This window comes from Oryza brachyantha, chromosome 2 (assembly GCF_000231095.2).
Source record: "Oryza brachyantha chromosome 2, ObraRS2, whole genome shotgun sequence".
NCBI classification, from domain to species: Eukaryota; Viridiplantae; Streptophyta; class Magnoliopsida; order Poales; family Poaceae; genus Oryza; species Oryza brachyantha.
Genome location: NC_023164.2, coordinates 20891356 through 20907532, shown reverse-complemented (window position 1 = coordinate 20907532; position 16177 = coordinate 20891356). Strand labels below are relative to the sequence as shown.

Here is a 16177-nt window from a genome sequence, read left to right as displayed (position 1 = left end):
ATCTATAATCTTAGACTAATTTACGAGACGAATCTAATGAGCCTAATTAATCGATGATTAGCCTATATGATGCTATAGTAAACATTTGCTAATTATAGATTAATTTGGCTCAAAAAAATTCATCTCATGAATTAGTTCTTATTTATAAAATTAACTTTTTTATTAATCTATATTTAATACTTGTCCAAACATCCCATCTAAACAACCCTAAACAAGGCCTCCGTCCAGTCCAGTCCACCACCACCCAAGCCCACGACCCGCAGCACGCACACCCACGCGCACGCACACGCGCACGCACAAACCAACAGGTAACCAACCAACCAACCAACCAGGCTGCACGGCCAGCCGCGCCCCAGCCTCCGACGATCTTTCCGCGTTATCCTCCTCCTCCTCTGCTCTGCTTCCCCTCGCCTCGCCGCTTTTTATATAAGGCCGCATCGTCTCACTCCATTCCTCCCCACCACGCACGGCACTGCCCCCCCCACCCCCCGCGTCTCGGCTGGCTCAGCTCAGCTCCCTCTGCTCCTGTTCCTGCACTGGTGTGGTGATAGAATTCAGCTGTTTCCAAGATCGACGCCGACATGGGCTTCCCCGTGGGGTACTCGGAGCTGCTCCTCCCGAGGCTGCTGCTCCAGGTGCTCCTCGTCCTCGGCCACCTCCACCGCTTCCTGCTCTGGGCGTTCCACGCCGTCGGCCTCGGCGACCTCATCGACAACCCGCCCCTGGCGGACACCGAGCAGGAGCTGCTGCAGGGGCGCGGCGGGGTGGCCGAGGCCTGGGCCTCGGCGTCGTCGCCCGCGCTGCAGCACCGCCGGCCCGAGTTCAGGGCGCTGCCGCCTATGGCCATCGAGGAGGCGCTCCCCGTGGTGCGGTTCGACGAGCTGGTGGCGTCCGCCCCGGCGGCCGTGTGCGGGGGCGGCGACTGCGCCGTCTGCCTCAGCGGCATCGGCGGCCGCGACGAGGTGCGGCGGTTGTCCAACTGCCGCCACGTCTTCCACCGCGGGTGCCTCGACCGCTGGATGGCGCACGAGCAGCGTACCTGCCCGCTCTGCCGCGCGCCGCTCATCCCCGACGAGCTCTTGCCCGCGGCCGCCGCCGCCGCCGGCCTGCCCGAGCCGTCCGACTACGACCTCTCGTACTACCCATCCCCGCTGCCGCTGGCGCCCACCCCGACGCTGCTGCGACCACACGAGCTGCTGCTCAACGGCTTGGGCGGTTTCCAGTGACCCGCCGCCAACCCACCGGTCCGGTCAATTTCGTCGCAACCGGCATGACCGCCGCCAACTCACAGCAGCTGCTCGACTACACCACACGGGCGCACGGCTGAGAAAAAGCGTCCTGATTTGTACATAGGCGCCAACCAAGGAAAACCCACCACAAAAAAACACAAGTAGGAATAGTTTGCTGCTATGTAGGCCGATTCCATCTTCCAAGCCTGCGAAGTTGCGAATCCTTTTTTTTGCAGATTATTAAATTTGTTGGAAACAGAGCAGTTTGGGTGCTTGCTAATTTGGCAGGCCGTTTACTTCAATCTCCTCTTTGTGCCATCCAAATCTTACCCGTTTCTCGCCGATTCTGATTAATCGCCGGAATTCATCCGACCTGACCATGAGGATCTCGCGTGATCTAATCTAACCGACGGCCTGTTTGACCGGTTTCGCGTCATCATCGCGCTGCAGCAGCACTGACGGGCAGAGCACATCCATTAAATATGCGGCCAAATCCGGTCAACGCGTAGCTCTCGACAGCGAAAGATTACCAGCCGCAGCCTGCACTGCACGCTGAGGCAGCCGCCGCGGCCGGGCACTAATCTATTCCGCCCCGTGTAGCTGCGCCGAACATTCGCAAGCTCACGCGGTGGCCGCGGTTAGATCGCAGGTTAGAGAGCCAGCCAGCCACCGTGCGTGCGCCACAGCTAATATACGAGTATAATAAACAACAGGAAACCAAGCAGAGTCCAGAAGCCCCCTCGTCCCTTCCGGAATTTAACTATTTACCACTTTTAGGTTTGTCACTTATCCAAATACTCCTATTAGATTCACACTTAATATTTTACCACTGGAGAGAGATTATTTTTTAACTATTTGCACTTTTGCCTACGTGGCAAGCCACCGTGGCGTGTCCACGTGGAAAAACAATATGGACTCCACCCGTCAGCCCCTCCCCTCTCCTTCTTCTCCACCTTCGGCCGTCATATCTCCTCCACCCCAGCGACGAGCGCAAGCAGCAACAGCAGAGTTGCCGCGGCGACACCTCCTCGAGTTGGTTGCTGACCCTATCCTCCGAGCAAGCCGACGATGTCCTCGGGGCCACGAGCGGTGCCGACCGTGCGGAGTACCTCACGGCCGCGACCGGATCTAACGTGCCGCCTCACGCCCACGGCATGGTCTGCTCCAAGGGGCACGCCGCCTCACAACCATGGTGCGGTCTGCTTCAGCGGTCGCTTGCCTCACCCCAGTGGCACGGCCTGCGCCGACGCCCGTCACCGCACGCCCTCATGACCGCGGCCGCTGCCTCACGCCCGAATCTAGCCCACCGCCTCACGACCATGGCGTGGCCGACGTCCGATGCTCGCTGGCTCTCCCTCACGCTCGCCCTCGGGGCGCTGCCGACGACCCCGCCTCACCATCACGTTCGCGGAGTGGCTCGCCCTCACGCACTGCCGCCGCGGTGGCGCTGCTACTGCTACTCGCGCTTGTCGTCGGGGCAGCGGTGGCGCAGGACGCCGAGGTGGAGGAGCTACGGCGGCCGGAGGTGGAGAAGAAGGAGAGGGGAGGGGCTGATGGGTGAGGTTCATGTCACTTTCCACCCGGACACGTCACGGCGGCTCGCCAAGAAGGCAAAAGTGACAAATAGTTAAGAAATAACCTCTCTCTAGTGACAAAATATTAAATGCAAAGCTGAGAAGAGCACTTGGATAAGTGACAAACCTAAAAGTGGCAAATAGTTAAATTCCGCCGTCCCTTCGCCTCTTTCCTCTTCGTGTCTTGGTTTGGACTACATCGAAGCTTCACTTTTAACGCGACAAGAGTGGAGTTGAGCCCGATCTGTGGCAGCAGCAGCAAACATGTATCGTGCCATTTCGTCAGAGTTTAGTCAGTTAGAACGACGAGCCAAATGCTCAGACCTACTACTCAAGGCAGCTCGCGCGTGTGTGTGGCAAAATGAGGGGTTGTTTAGTTGTAAAAATTTTTGCTAAAGGGGTTACATTGTACGTTTGATCGGATGTCGGAAGAGGTTTCCGGATACGAATGGAAAAACAAATTTCAGATTCCGTCTGAAAACCACGAGACGAATATTTTGAGTCTAATTAATCCATCATTAGCACATGTTGGTTACTGTAGCATTTATGGCTAATCATGTCCTAATTAGGCTCAAAAGATTTGTTTCACGATTTTTCCATAACTGTATAATTAGTTTTAATATTCATGTATATTTAATGCTTTATTTAGATATCTAAAGATTCGATGTGATGTTTTTAGAAAAAAATTTTAAGAACGGCCTGAGGCTGTCTCTGTCTCTCGCAATCCGAAGCCGTCTCCGGGTGGGCGTAACGACGAGAGCGGTAGGCCATTTGGGGGCCCGCAGGATCGGCGCCGGGGGTGCTCTCCGGCCCAACACGCTTTCGACGTGCCGTGAATCGGGTGGCCTACCCAACTCTCTCGCTCTCCCTTTCGTTGTCGCGAGCTCGCCGAGAAAAGGACCAATATCCTTCCCCCGAGTTTTGTTTCCGAGGGAGGAAGAAATCTAAAGGACGATCTCTACAGGGAGGGAGACGTTCAGGCCTCCGAGGCTTTGACGTGCACTTGTTGCAGCTCCATAAATTGGTTCACACAAGTGGCACATTTGGAGGTGGAGGTACCGAAGAATCTTACAAAATAAATCTCTTTCGATAGCTCAGGTGGCACAGTTAAACAGGTCGCAGGACATTGAGCGATCTTCTGAAAACTGTAGCAGATTGAATGACATAGATCCAACCCTTTTTTTTTTCTTTTTTAAGAAATTCCATGAACAATAAAAATCCCACTCCTATTATCATAGTCCGTAGATGCGTGCTGGTGTAGTATGGTAAGTATCTAAAGAAGACCGTCTGCAAAAGGTTTCGCAGCTTGACCGTGCACGCAGAATGTGGTCAGTTGGTAACTCGACACGGATGCCACCCGCAGACAGACACTGTGCATCTCATGATCCATGTGCCTCGCCCTGACGACAAGGGAAGGAATCACATGCTTTTTTAGCTGTAACAGTGACACCCCCAAGCACTCGCTCGCGCTGTTCCTGTCAAGATTGGGCGTTTCTCCGTCCGCGACCGGGAAAGAGAAAGAGACCTGCGGTTGGTTCGAGCCCTCGATTTTCTCTTCTCTAGTGGGCTCCCCAAGTCCCGTCGACTAGTTTGGACCGGAGGCCCATCTTCCGCGTCGTTACTTTTGGAAGCCCGTGAGATAATTTAAAAAGCCCAGGAAACCGTAATCGGTGAGATCCACGCGCGAAGGCTTGCGAATCGAAACTGAAAAGGCGAGATAGAAACAAACGAGACCCCGAGGAGGAGGAGCTGAACGAACCGCTCCCGTGCGCAGAGCGCGCAACCCGACGAGCTCGCACGCCACGCCATCGCGTCTCGTCAAAATCTATCTCCTCCTGCGAATCCAATCCGATCTTCCGCCACGAGAGCTCGCTTCGCCGCCACCGCCGCCGACGACGACGACGGCAACGAGGAGGAGAGACAGTAGCGACGGTCCGAGACGGCCCGGGCAATGAAGGCCGCCGCCGCCTCCGGCGGCGGCGGCGGTGGCAAAGAGACCCTCGTGGCCTCCATCCTCCGCTACATCATCCTCTTGATTCTTCCCTTTACGGTCATCTACATCTTCTACACCCTCCACGCCATTCTCTCCTCCACGCCCTCCTGCCCGCCTGATCGCGCAGTCGCCACCACCTCCGTGTCGCTGTCCCACCTCTCCACCCGCAACCATACGCCATCATCGTTGTCCACGCCGCCGGCTGCCCCGGTGTCGACGGCGACAACCCTACAACAAGTGGTGTTCGGCATTGCGGCGTCCGCGCGGCTGTGGGAGAAACGGAAGGAGTACATCGGGATCTGGTGGCGCCCTAACGCCGGAATGCGCGGGTTCGTGTGGATGGATGAACCGGTGCAGGAGTCCAGCGTGCCGGCTGGGCTGCCACCCATCAAGATCTCGTCGGACACCTCCGGCTTCCCTTACAAGAACCGCCGCGGCCACCGCTCCGCCATCCGCATCTCCCGCATCGTCTCCGAGACATTCCGCCTCGGTCTCCCGGGCGTGCGCTGGTACGTCATGGGCGACGACGACACCGTCTTCTTGCCAGACAACCTCATGGCGGTCCTCCGGAAGCTCGATCACCGGCAGCCATACTACGTTGGGTACCCTTCCGAGAGCCACCTGCAGAACATCTACTTCTCGTACGGCATGGCGTTCGGCGGCGGCGGGTTCGCCATCAGCCAGCCGCTGGCGGCGAGGCTGGAGCGGATGCAGGACGCCTGCATCCACCGGTACCCGTCGCTGTACGGGAGCGACGACCGGATCCAGGCGTGCATGGCGGAGCTGGGCGTGCCGCTCACGAGGCACCCGGGGTTCCACCAGTACGACGTGTACGGGGACCTCCTCGGCCTCCTCGCCGCCCACCCGGTGGCGCCGCTCGTGTCGCTGCACCACCTCGACGTGGTGAGGCCGCTCTTCCCCACCGCGCGGTCGCGGGCGGCGGCGGTGCGGAGGCTGTTCGACGGGCCGGTGGCGCTGGACTCCGCGGGGGCAATGCAGCAGTCGATATGCTACGACGCGGGCAACCGGTGGACGGTGTCCATGTCGTGGGGGTTCGTGGTGATGGTGTCGAGGGGCATGATCTCGGCGCGGGAGATGGAGATGCCGGCGCGGACGTTTTTGAACTGGTACCGGCGCGCGGACTACAAGGCGCACGCGTTCAACACGAGGCCCCTGGCGCGCCGCCCCTGCGAGAAGCCGTCGCTCTACTACCTCTCCTCGGCGCGGCGCACGGTGGCGCGCGACGGGGAGACCACCGTGACGACGTACCAGCGGTGGCGCCACCGCAACGACGTCCGGCCGCCGTGCCGGTGGAAGATCACCGACCCGGACGCGCTGCTCGACACCGTGGTCGTGCTCAAGAAGCCTGACCCCGGCTTATGGGACCGGGTAATCCTCATTCATCTCTTTCTCATTTGTTGCAACTCGCAACTCCTTCTATTCGCATTGATCATTTATAAGATCAAGCAGTTTAATATATTGCATCAATGTGCAGTCTCCAATGCGAAACTGCTGCAGGGTGCTGTCCACTCCCAAAGGACAGGAAGGAAACAAGACGATGACCATAGACGTGGGTGTATGCAAGGATTGGGAATTCAGTCAAGTATAATCCATTAGATGGACAGAAGACAGAAGTGCATAGGTGATTCATATTTCTTCTCCTTTTCTTGTATCCATGTAACAGTAGGATGACAACTTTCTTCAAGAGTAAAGGCACATGGGATTCAAACATGAGCCATGATTGCTCTATTTACACTCCCATGCCAAACCAGAAAAATTAACCACTTGTTGCCTCTTGTTGCCGTAAAAGTGAAAAGAATAGAACAGAAAACTATAATGTGCTCGCATATTCAGGATTCATATTGCTTGATGGTGCTGGCAGCTTTCAAAAGAATATCTTGTTCTACAGATGTCCATTCGTCCCTTCTCTACAAAAGATCACTAAAATTTTGTAATCAAGAAAATAGAAGACAAATGACTAGTCAACTCTCCGACAGCAGCTCTTTAGGGTATGAAATAAAAATTGTGCTATGATAAACGCATGATAATGAAATTCAAGTTGAGTTACAAGCCCCACTTAAAAAGAGCAGGGTAAGTGTTATTTGTCAATCTGCTTCCTAAGAACATTCAGAGCGTAGAAACTGCTTTTGCCATAAAACCCTCCATGTGACGTGGAAAGACTTTTTTCTATGCATTATTTCTGCCTCTTTCTTGAATATTTTACTCACATTTTATAATATTTATTATTGGTGGGAGTTCAGAAAAATGTGACTTTCAGTTTACAGTATGAGGTCAGTTGTTTTATATATGCTCCCTTATCTCATCATCCTCTCTCCCCATCTCTGATAAAAGGCTTGAGGTGTGTATAATAACATAGTTGTTTCTGTATTTTGAATGCTCGAAGTTCATTTATATGTAAAGAAGTTATATATAACATGACATAATCCCAATATTTGACAAAACTAACATATGCATTGCCAAGATGTGATTGAATATCTATGTACACAAAGCGACCTACTTATTTGAAGGGGTTATCAACTGTGCTGTGAGAGTATCTAGGTGACTTCTTGCGGGAGTGCAAGACATCATTCTAGGTGACTTCTTGCGGTGTGAGTGAAAGACATCATGCTGGATAATATGGCATCATGTTCCTACCACAGTGAACAGTATTTGGTTTGTTTAATGGGCTATTACTCAAGTCGAAACCATGGTTATTTTTAGAGCTAATGTCAATGTGAAGTTGTGTATGAAAGATGCATACACACCCATTTATCAGTGCAGAATATACCATTAGCACATACCAGTTTGCCATAGCAAGTGCTTGTGAAGCCCTATATTATTTTACATCGAAGTGCAAGAGTTCAAGAGAAGTAAAATCACCTATTAAAAGCTCAAAATTGTCAGAGCTATGATAAGAGTATAGCTAACATACCATGCTTTTGATGGTGCAACCAATGGTAAGCTCTCCATGTGTACTTTCTAACTGTGAGAGATAGCAGTAAGGAGCATCAATGTTTGGGTTCGATCTTAACTTCACTTTTATCTCCTCTGATAGAGTAGGAATCTTTCCAAGGTCTTCAATTCTTACAGGTATTTTTGCCACACTAGCACGCCACACAGCTCTTGATTTATTGACTATAATCTGTATCATCAGACAAAATCATGTGAAGGAGGGCCAGCACGAAGCAGAGTCAAAGCAATGGTCTATGAAATGAAAATGATGCCCAGGGTGCATCTAAAACAGAATCACCACAGAGGTGGAACATTACTTGGCTGGAGAACAGCGAGTTAGGAACTATGACAGGGAGGTTTTCTGGGTTGATCAATGATGTAGATGTCAGTCCAATTTCAACCACTTTCCCTTCTATTGACCCAGCCTACAAACGAAAAACATCAAATCACTCAAATATTATTATTGGTCTGAATTTCAATGTAGGAGTATCAAACATAGAGAGGAACTTCAAGGCATGCTTACTGATCAGGATAATGGAATATTGAATGGTCAAGACTTTTCTCTTTTAAGAGTAAACTTTTAACAGATGTTTTGTTTTTCCAAGCCTACATTTACTCTTACCAATGATAGTTTGATTTCTCACTCTTCTGAAAATATCAAATAAGAGGATCTGATGTTATCCAGGATACAGCATTTCCAGGTCAAGCTCTTGTTAGAATTGAGGCTTTGATTGGCAACTTAATGTTTATTAGATAAATCGAATTAACATGAGTTTCTTGGATTGGGAAAAGCCAAACAAGACAGCTCCATTTTCACTTCCACCTGAGAAGTGTTGAATGGCCCTCGATGTAGGTGGCGGTGGGAATTTTGTGGCTGGATCTTGCATCTGGCAACGCCTGGGTCGAAGACAGTGGCAGCAGCCAGCTGCGTGATGGAGCAGCGATCGGTGATGGACCATGACGTCACCAGCTCAAGGACGGCCTCCATCTGGCCGTGCACCATCTCATACAATGCGGCTGACCAGCGTCCTTGCTGCATCCTGCACCAGATCACCATTGACTGTTCACAGTGTGGGTGTCTCCTCCGGGTCTCCTTGCTTCTTGGCCGACAGCATGCGGTGACGCTGCGGTCTCTGGAGATCGGGTCCAGCGGATGCGCCGATGTGTTTGGTTCAGATCCATAGGCGAGAGGTTACGGTTGCTATGCTTTTGACTCAGCTTGTGATGGCTGCCACGAGATGGACCAGCGGTTGTCGGCGGCAAAGTGGCTATGGCAGCAATGTTAGTGGTGTGGCAGTGTTTTCTAAGGTCCATCCCATGTCAACTAGCAACTACTCACAAAGGCATCTTCATTTTAAAGTCCGGGCTTTTCACTCTAACCAATAGACTTGAGTTATCTTGTCTTCAATTCTCGGTTTTGTTTATGCATATAGTTCATCCGTTTTTTATGATTTGACACTTCGTTGTCAAATTGTTTATATTGACACTCGTGATTATGATACGTGGAACCATCTGAGTCAATGACAATGGGCCTCAATTTGTGTGGTGACAAAAAATTCAAATCTCTTTCCGTTCTTTAGATACAGATTATGGGCGTATGTCCATTGGCTTGTTCACATCATAATCATCGCAGGGTAGCATACCTAAAGATGGTTATAATGACGGTTTATGGCCATTTGCAATTGGGCGAAGATTGGGTGGGATGGAGAGCTTTGGCTCAGGAGGGGCTAACAGTGCAAGGGACTTAATTAGGTGGTGCCCTTTCGGTACCGGATCCTCGACTCCAGGGTTAAATCCCTATTTCTAGCCTTAATTGCTTGTGCCTAGCAATGGCCCTTGTTGAAGGCATTGTTTGGAGTCGAAGTTTTTCTCCCGAGGTGAAAACCTTTGGTCTGGTCTTTCCTGATTGGATCATGGCAATGAGCATTGTTCCCTTTTTGAAGGCGCTGTTTTGGGAGCCTTTTCCATAGTCCAAATTTTGCTTCTGTGGAATTTGAGGATGAAGATCAATTGTGGTGGTGGTTGTTTGTTTTGGCATGATATTTGTTGTTATGGCACCTTTTTTTGTTTTTTTAATAATCATTGGTTGTGTTGATCCTAGTTATGCATAGGACTAATATCAATGAAGCTTCCTTTATCTAAAAAAAAGCATTCGCAGGTCTAACCACAGTTGATTCACTATTAGGTTTATGCATTAACCAAGATGCGCTTAAGGTAGGATGGTTTATTTCAAAGTTATCAAGTAATTGAGTTATTATTCATGTAAATATATGGTTCACTCCAACATTTTTCATCTACCTCTACTTTGTTGATGTAAAATGATACTCCCTCCATCCCAAAAAAAAATATATCCATTTTTTAGTTTCTCTATGCAGCGTTTGACCATCCGTCTTATTTGAAAAAAAATATTAAAAAATTCAAAAAAAAAGTCACACGCAAAGTACATGAGTTTTATCATCTAATAACAATAAAAATATTAATCGTAATTTTTTTAAAATAAGACGAAGAGTTAAACATTGCATCTAAAAATTGAAAAATTGTCTTATTTTGGGACGAAGGGAGTATCTTCCTAATATACTGACTTGGGCACTTAGCTAGATAATAAGTAACATGTATCTGAACTTTCCACCAGACAAGCCATTAAAACAAGAGAATGCCTTATCCATAGTGTTTGAACGATCAAGAATTTAAACTTGGTAGCACATATACATATGTAAAATTAACTCATGGTTCCAACAAATGAGCATGCACCTTTATGTTGTCTCCAACCAAGAATGGCTTTGAAAACTGTAGAGAGAGCCCACTTAGTATGTTACCTAAGACATCTCTAGCAGCGAAAGCAGAAGCAACACCTAGAGAAGCATAGAGAAAAACTTGTTATTTCACACCTTGTTCAGAATTTTTAGTTATTGGTAGGAATATGCACACTGTTTACTACTTATATACGAATTCAAGAAGAAACTGTAATGAAAAGAAACAAGTATAGGTTGACACAAACAGCCTCTTATGTACTATTCCTGAAAACTCGAGCATACCTCCGACACCTCCAACAGTCAATATTGACTGCACAGGTACACCACAGGCTTCAGCAAGAGCCATTCCTCCAAGTGCAATCAGTGCTAATGATGACACCTTATCAAATGCTGATAATCTGTCTCGGTCCATCTCTAGAGCAGATTGGTTGGTCATAAAATTAGCAATGAAGTTAGCTTTACACCTGTAAATGAACCACACAAGAGATACAAATGCTCCTCTCCATGCCTGTGGGAGATAATCTGAAATACCTGGCGTAACAACTGCCGCCCTGAGGAAGGAGAAAAGAATTAGAAACCTTGCATATATTTAGAACCAAGTAAAACACTGGAAAACAATTTAATTATATGTTTGTGTCTAAATAAGAAAGTATGTACAATCTGCATCATATTGTACAAAAGAAGCAAATAATCACGCTATCATATCTGTAAGAATAATGAAAAACACCATATGTTGTCAACAAATTTCTTCCACATAAATGCTGTATAGAATTCTCTAGAGGGCAAAACAGGTGTAAAATGCATCATAGCATGTCCCCTTTGTCAATAAATAAATAAGATACACTAGAGTAATTTCGGAATTTCCCTTGGACTAAGAAGGTGGTGCAGCTGCTATTTTTGTACATTTCAGAATATAGTGCGAATCTTTCTAAGATTGGTGAATCTATTGTCATTTCTAGCACCTGTAATATAACAATACTATGCATCAAACTAATAAATTTCTCCCTGTAAAGGTGAAATTGGACCTCACATCTGAGAAAATGCCATAAAAATGAGAACATATTTTGCAGGATTTTCCAATGCACTCCACAAGCTTGTTCGGTAAGGCATGTATTTGTTGGTTGAATCCCCTCGAAGAATTATGAGAGGATTCTCCGATGTGTACTTGTGGAGCTTCCTTAGACCAATAGGCATTATAAACCATGCAACTGCTGCACCCATCAGTGTCCCACCAAGTGGAATGACCATCTTTTGTAGATCTGGATAAGTAACATACAACTCCTGGATGTGAGGTACAATTGCATCAGTCAGCTCCTTCATTTTCTTAAGTGCGGCTGTGGTGGCGTCTATAGTAGAGTGATGAGCACTGTCTAAAGTATCAATCCAAGTGTTGCCACCATGATCTGTGGTGCCAACTTCAGAAGTTTCTGTAGAAGAAACTTTGGCAATAGCATTTTCTTGATCTTCTGGATTGGCTCTAGCATCAGACGAATACATGCGACGAGGACTTGAAACACTTGAGAAACCCAATGATTGACTGGAGTGAGAACAGTGGTTTATGTGAAATGAAAGGGGAGGTGTACAGATTTTTGCTAGACTTCTAACTGGTGAATATGGATCAACGTCATCAATCTGATAAGATGTAAAAGTTCCCCATTTTGTGGTGTGCTCTGCGCAGCTTAACCATCTCAGAGGAAAACCAAAATATGAGCATGACTGAAGAGATGTCCCTGTGAGGCTTTGACTGGCAGCTTCTCGACGAAATCGTTGCAAAATTACTGCACTCCTGGACATTGTATCCTTTAAAATTTCAAGTTTAACTTGGCAAAGCAATTAGCAAAAAGGCTCTTGCACTGACTGAGATATCCAGATGATTGACCTGCAAGAAATAAGAAATTAAGAAAAGTGCAAAGTTCTTCCCTTTTCTATGGAACTGCATAAATCGATGGATAGATTTTAACGATTTAAAGGTAAATCACACATACTCCTAGTAACCCAGTTGTCTGCATCCATATTTTCCGCTTCTTTTGTTTTTCTCCCCTCTTACACTGTTCTTACATGAGGATTGACAGTGATATGGTTATTGCAGTTCAATCATAACAAAAAAAAACAGTTGAGAATCCAAGCACTTCCATAGGGGAAAGATATAGTATCAGTAGAAGCGCTAAACGAATGACTGATAATTTCTGATAAACACTGCTAAAGCAAGTGAACGCAGCTTATTTAAGGAGATGTCATGAAAAATTATGATAGATCATAACTGGCATGCTCATCACAATTTTCAACATGTTTTGGCCATTTCTTTTATGTTAGTCCTAAATTGGATATTTAGACAACATCACATGTGGATGTAGCCATCACCGTGTTTTGAATAGCAGATTAACTAAAAAGTAACTGACACAACATGCACCAAATAAGTTAGCTAACAAGGACGACCTCGTCAACATGCACGACTGCGACAGTAAATGATTTTTTTAGATAATGAAAGTGAACAGTTTATGCTATAGTACTCAAACCAGTCACGGACAAAATTGTGAAGTTTGGACGAAAAATGAACTGCAAAACCAGAGCTGACAATTGACTGCAGTCCGTAGAACAATCACTTCAGCCAGCGAAGTAGGGCTATGGGTTTCCAGACAAATGACCGTTTTAGTCTACACACTGAAACTGCATTAAGCTGCATCTACCCATGGTTGATCATAAGGTGTTCGACAGAATGGCACAACGTCTCAGCACACGGCTCTCTAACCACACGCACGACAGGTCGCTCGATCGACAACGACAGCCACAGTTCCATCGAAGCCCACCAAACGAGCAGCCGACCCAACCGCCCATTAATGAGCACCAGAACACCCAATATATCTGAAACTAACAGGAGCAAATCAAGGCGTCGACCCCCCCCCCCTCCCCCATCCCCACCCCCAAAGCTCGGCTCGAATGCTTCGCCTCCACACTAGATAGAAGCCCAGGCAAAGCAGATACAGCGAAAGTACATGAATCACACGGAAATTGCACGAGGCCAGGGCCAGGGAAATCGGGATGGAGGCATGGGGTGTTCGCTTACGATTAGGGAAGCGGAGGAGCCACGGGACGGGACTGAGAAGAACAGGGCAGCCGGCGACCGGCCGGCCTGCCTGCCTGCCTGCTTCGCGCTCGCTGCCGTTGCGCGCACTCGCCTGAGACTCCGAGCTCTCGAAGTCTCTCCGGTTCCGACACCTGGGAGAGGCGCTGGCATTGTGATGGCGATGGACTCAACTTTGACCGTGATGCGCCGATGCGACCAAGCGCCGGGCCAACGATGCCTGCTGCCCTCTCTCGTGTGAGACTGTAGGGTGGGGACAATACGAAAACGGCATCACTTGCCCTCGTGGCGCTGGAACAGATTCGGTTGGAGAACATGTGTCAATGAACCTGTCACCGCGTGAAAATATTAGAGGGATGGGTCCGGACTGCGTTACTACTGCAAGGATCACTGTTCAGGTAGGAGGTACAGTGAATCAACGACATCAACAGTACATAAACACTGTAGCAACAGTAGTTTTAACAACAGTGCATAAACACTGTAGCAATTACCTAAATCTCAGTCCCATTTTGATCTAAAAGTTAGAAGGTATACAAATATAAATTACTGTAGCACCTTTGTATTTTGTATCCAAATATAGATGATCCCATCACTAGAGGGATTGGTTTCCTTCTGATATGCAAGTGACACGTTACATTGATTACATTAGAGAAACTGTCTCCTACTCCTTTCACGATAAGCAGCTATTCGACTCTTCTTGATAGCTAGCTATTCAGCTAAGATTTTAGCTCATTTTTTACCGTATTTCTCAAACTTCTAAGTGTGTTTTATTTAAAAGTTTTAAATAAAAAACTTATTTAAAAAACAGATAAATTAATTTTAATAATTAATACTCAATTAATCATGCACCGATAGCTTATCCCTTTTGTGTGTCATAACAGATCTCAACAGTTCCTCTGTTTACTACGCAATATGTTTAGAACACAACCTCGAAGCATCCCAAAAGAATGGTAATACTTTTATTTTCTAAAACCTTATATTAGATTCATTCAAAAAATATTTGGCATAACAATTATACCATACTTTAAAAAAGCTCAAAACTAAATAACTTATATGGTAAACATGTGCATCTGTCCTAAATTAGATACGAGAGAGTTGATTTTATGCATGCCTTAAAATATTAAAAATATACTTGGAACTTGTTAGAGTCTTAGAGATTTGTTTTCTAGCCTAATTTTTAAAATTTAGTTATAGTGATTATTTTAAATGCCTCCTGAAGATGCTCTTACAAAAGTACGGAGTACATCATAAAATTCATAACCATGGGCTTCCCTTATGCTGATTATAAGTTCTATCAGTCTATTGACTATAAAACATAGTTTACTGGTAATATATAAGAATGTATGTATAATAGCGTTGTATGAGAGGTGTAGAACGAGGTGATGCTTATGTTCAAATACTACAACTTGTATTCTACTAGTGGGGACTAAGGTTGTGTGGTTGTGTTATTTTAGTTGATGAGAGAGTAAGACTTTTTTTATAGCTATTCAATAATATAAATAATGAAATTAGCTATTATAAAATTAAAGATCTGCCGAATAGATGTGGAACGATGAACTTATATATAAATTTTGTTAAAATATATATTGTTTAATAGTTTAAGAATTGTATAAAAATTGAAGAATAACATAAGCTAAAAGAAAGCAGCCTAACATGGTGGATTGTAGCGGTGGACCGAGAGACACAAGCAATATAAGATGGGTTTTGTATTTTGATGATTGATCCAACATCGATAATATACGGAGTCGAAGAAGAGAGTAGGAGGTTCAACGAGGATAAACCGATAAAGTAATAGGACCTCTTTTTACCTCCGTACTACAGAAGGGCCCGTAGTTTAAAATGGGTGTTCGGCCAAAATTTTAGGTAAGAATGTTATATTTCTCGTGAACATCTTTTAGAATTAAATTATTGTGATCTTGATTGATGCATATAACTTGTCACAAAGTTTGTAGAGCATTTTATGTTAGTGTTACGAGTCTTTTCTCTTATCCATGAGATGCCATGCATTTGTCGCTATTGCGAGTGAGCTACTCTGCTATAGTTTTGTGGTGCATCAAAAGTGTAGCGTCTGACGAAAAAAAACAAAATGAGAGTTTCCTATTAACTAAGATGAATCAAATTGCGGCAGTGTATACATCATTTTAATGAAAAGAACGTGACATGACAATTTGCCCAAAAACAGTTTTTGCACAACTAACGATAATTTTCTTCTTCTCTGGTGTACAAGAAAGCAAAAGCGTTGACACTGACTAGTGGATTTCTATTATTATCTTCTACACCTAACACAACAAATGATTATTACCGTCATCGTCGATGATATATACTAGCATGGTTGAGAAATCTACATAATACAATAAATGCTTATTGCGACCATTGCATTGCATTGTTAGCTTAAATGGTTAGCGATTAAAGAATATTTTGTAGGCAAACTATAAGATGATTTAAAAACAAAAGGTGGACAATAATTACGATGAGAAAGCATACAATTAACTTTAAATTTAAGTTTTAAAATCTAAATTTTAGCTTACAAATATAGGCATAAACGAAAAGATAGAATTAAGTGTGCAATATTTTTTAGAGTGCAGTAAGAACGA

The 16177-nt window shown here is 46.3% G+C and overlaps 3 protein-coding genes across 5 annotated transcripts; 2 read left to right on the top strand and 1 right to left on the bottom strand.

The window, feature by feature from the left end:
* The first annotated feature begins 450 nt into the window (after window positions 1–450).
* LOC121053567 (brassinosteroid-responsive RING protein 1-like) lies at window positions 451–1547 on the top strand. Its single transcript, XM_040521077.1, has one exon. It carries the CDS (start codon window positions 582–584, stop codon window positions 1224–1226), a length of 645 nt encoding a protein of 214 aa, XP_040377011.1. The 5' UTR covers window positions 451–581; the 3' UTR covers window positions 1227–1547.
* A 3008-nt stretch (window positions 1548–4555) lies between these two features.
* On the top strand, window positions 4556–6710 carry LOC102714432. The gene is made up of 2 exons (XM_040521439.1): window positions 4556–6185; window positions 6292–6710. Exons 1-2 carry the CDS (start codon window positions 4755–4757, stop codon window positions 6403–6405), a joined length of 1545 nt encoding a protein of 514 aa, XP_040377373.1. The 5' UTR covers window positions 4556–4754; the 3' UTR covers window positions 6406–6710.
* Window positions 6438–13603, bottom strand: LOC102714152 (mechanosensitive ion channel protein 1, mitochondrial-like). 3 transcript variants are annotated; one of them, XM_006647626.1, is made up of 7 exons: window positions 13566–13603; window positions 11532–12380; window positions 10784–11052; window positions 10500–10600; window positions 8066–8173; window positions 7729–7938; window positions 6438–6724 (listed from the first exon to the last, which is right to left on the bottom strand). In XM_006647626.1, the coding sequence occupies exons 2-7, from the start codon at window positions 12293–12295 to the stop codon at window positions 6647–6649; spliced, it is 1530 nt and encodes a 509-aa protein (XP_006647689.1). In that variant the 5' UTR covers window positions 12296–12380; window positions 13566–13603; the 3' UTR covers window positions 6438–6646. The 3 variants fall into 3 exon arrangements, with proteins under 3 accessions (XP_006647689.1, XP_015689660.1, XP_015689661.1); XM_015834174.1 differs by lacking the exon at window positions 13566–13603 and adding an exon at window positions 12487–12631 and having other exon boundaries at window positions 6640–6724; XM_015834175.1 differs by lacking the exon at window positions 13566–13603 and adding an exon at window positions 12487–12631 and having other exon boundaries at window positions 6662–6737.
* Window positions 13604–16177: the final 2574 nt, after the last annotated feature.

What these genes read in the sequence shown, in the direction of transcription:
- LOC121053567 (XM_040521077.1), top strand. Translation starts at nt 582, where the DNA reads ATGGGCTTCCCCGTGGGGTACTCGGAGCTGCTCCTCCCGAGGCTGCTG.
- LOC102714432 (XM_040521439.1), top strand. Translation starts at nt 4,755, where the DNA reads ATGAAGGCCGCCGCCGCCTCCGGCGGCGGCGGCGGTGGCAAAGAGACC. An exon ending in ACCCCGGCTTATGGGACCGG is followed by an intron (nt 6,186 to 6,291) that starts GTAATCCTCATT and finishes ATCAATGTGCAG; the next exon opens with TCTCCAATGCGAAACTGCTG.
- LOC102714152 (XM_006647626.1), bottom strand. Translation starts at nt 12,295, where the DNA reads ATGTCCAGGAGTGCAGTAATTTTGCAACGATTTCGTCGAGAAGCTGCC. An exon ending in TTTATGGCATTTTCTCAGAT is followed by an intron (nt 11,053 to 11,531) that starts GTGAGGTCCAAT and finishes CTCCTTCCTCAG; the next exon opens with GGCGGCAGTTGTTACGCCAG. An exon ending in ACTCGCTGTTCTCCAGCCAA is followed by an intron (nt 7,939 to 8,065) that starts GTAATGTTCCAC and finishes CTGATGATACAG; the next exon opens with ATTATAGTCAATAAATCAAG.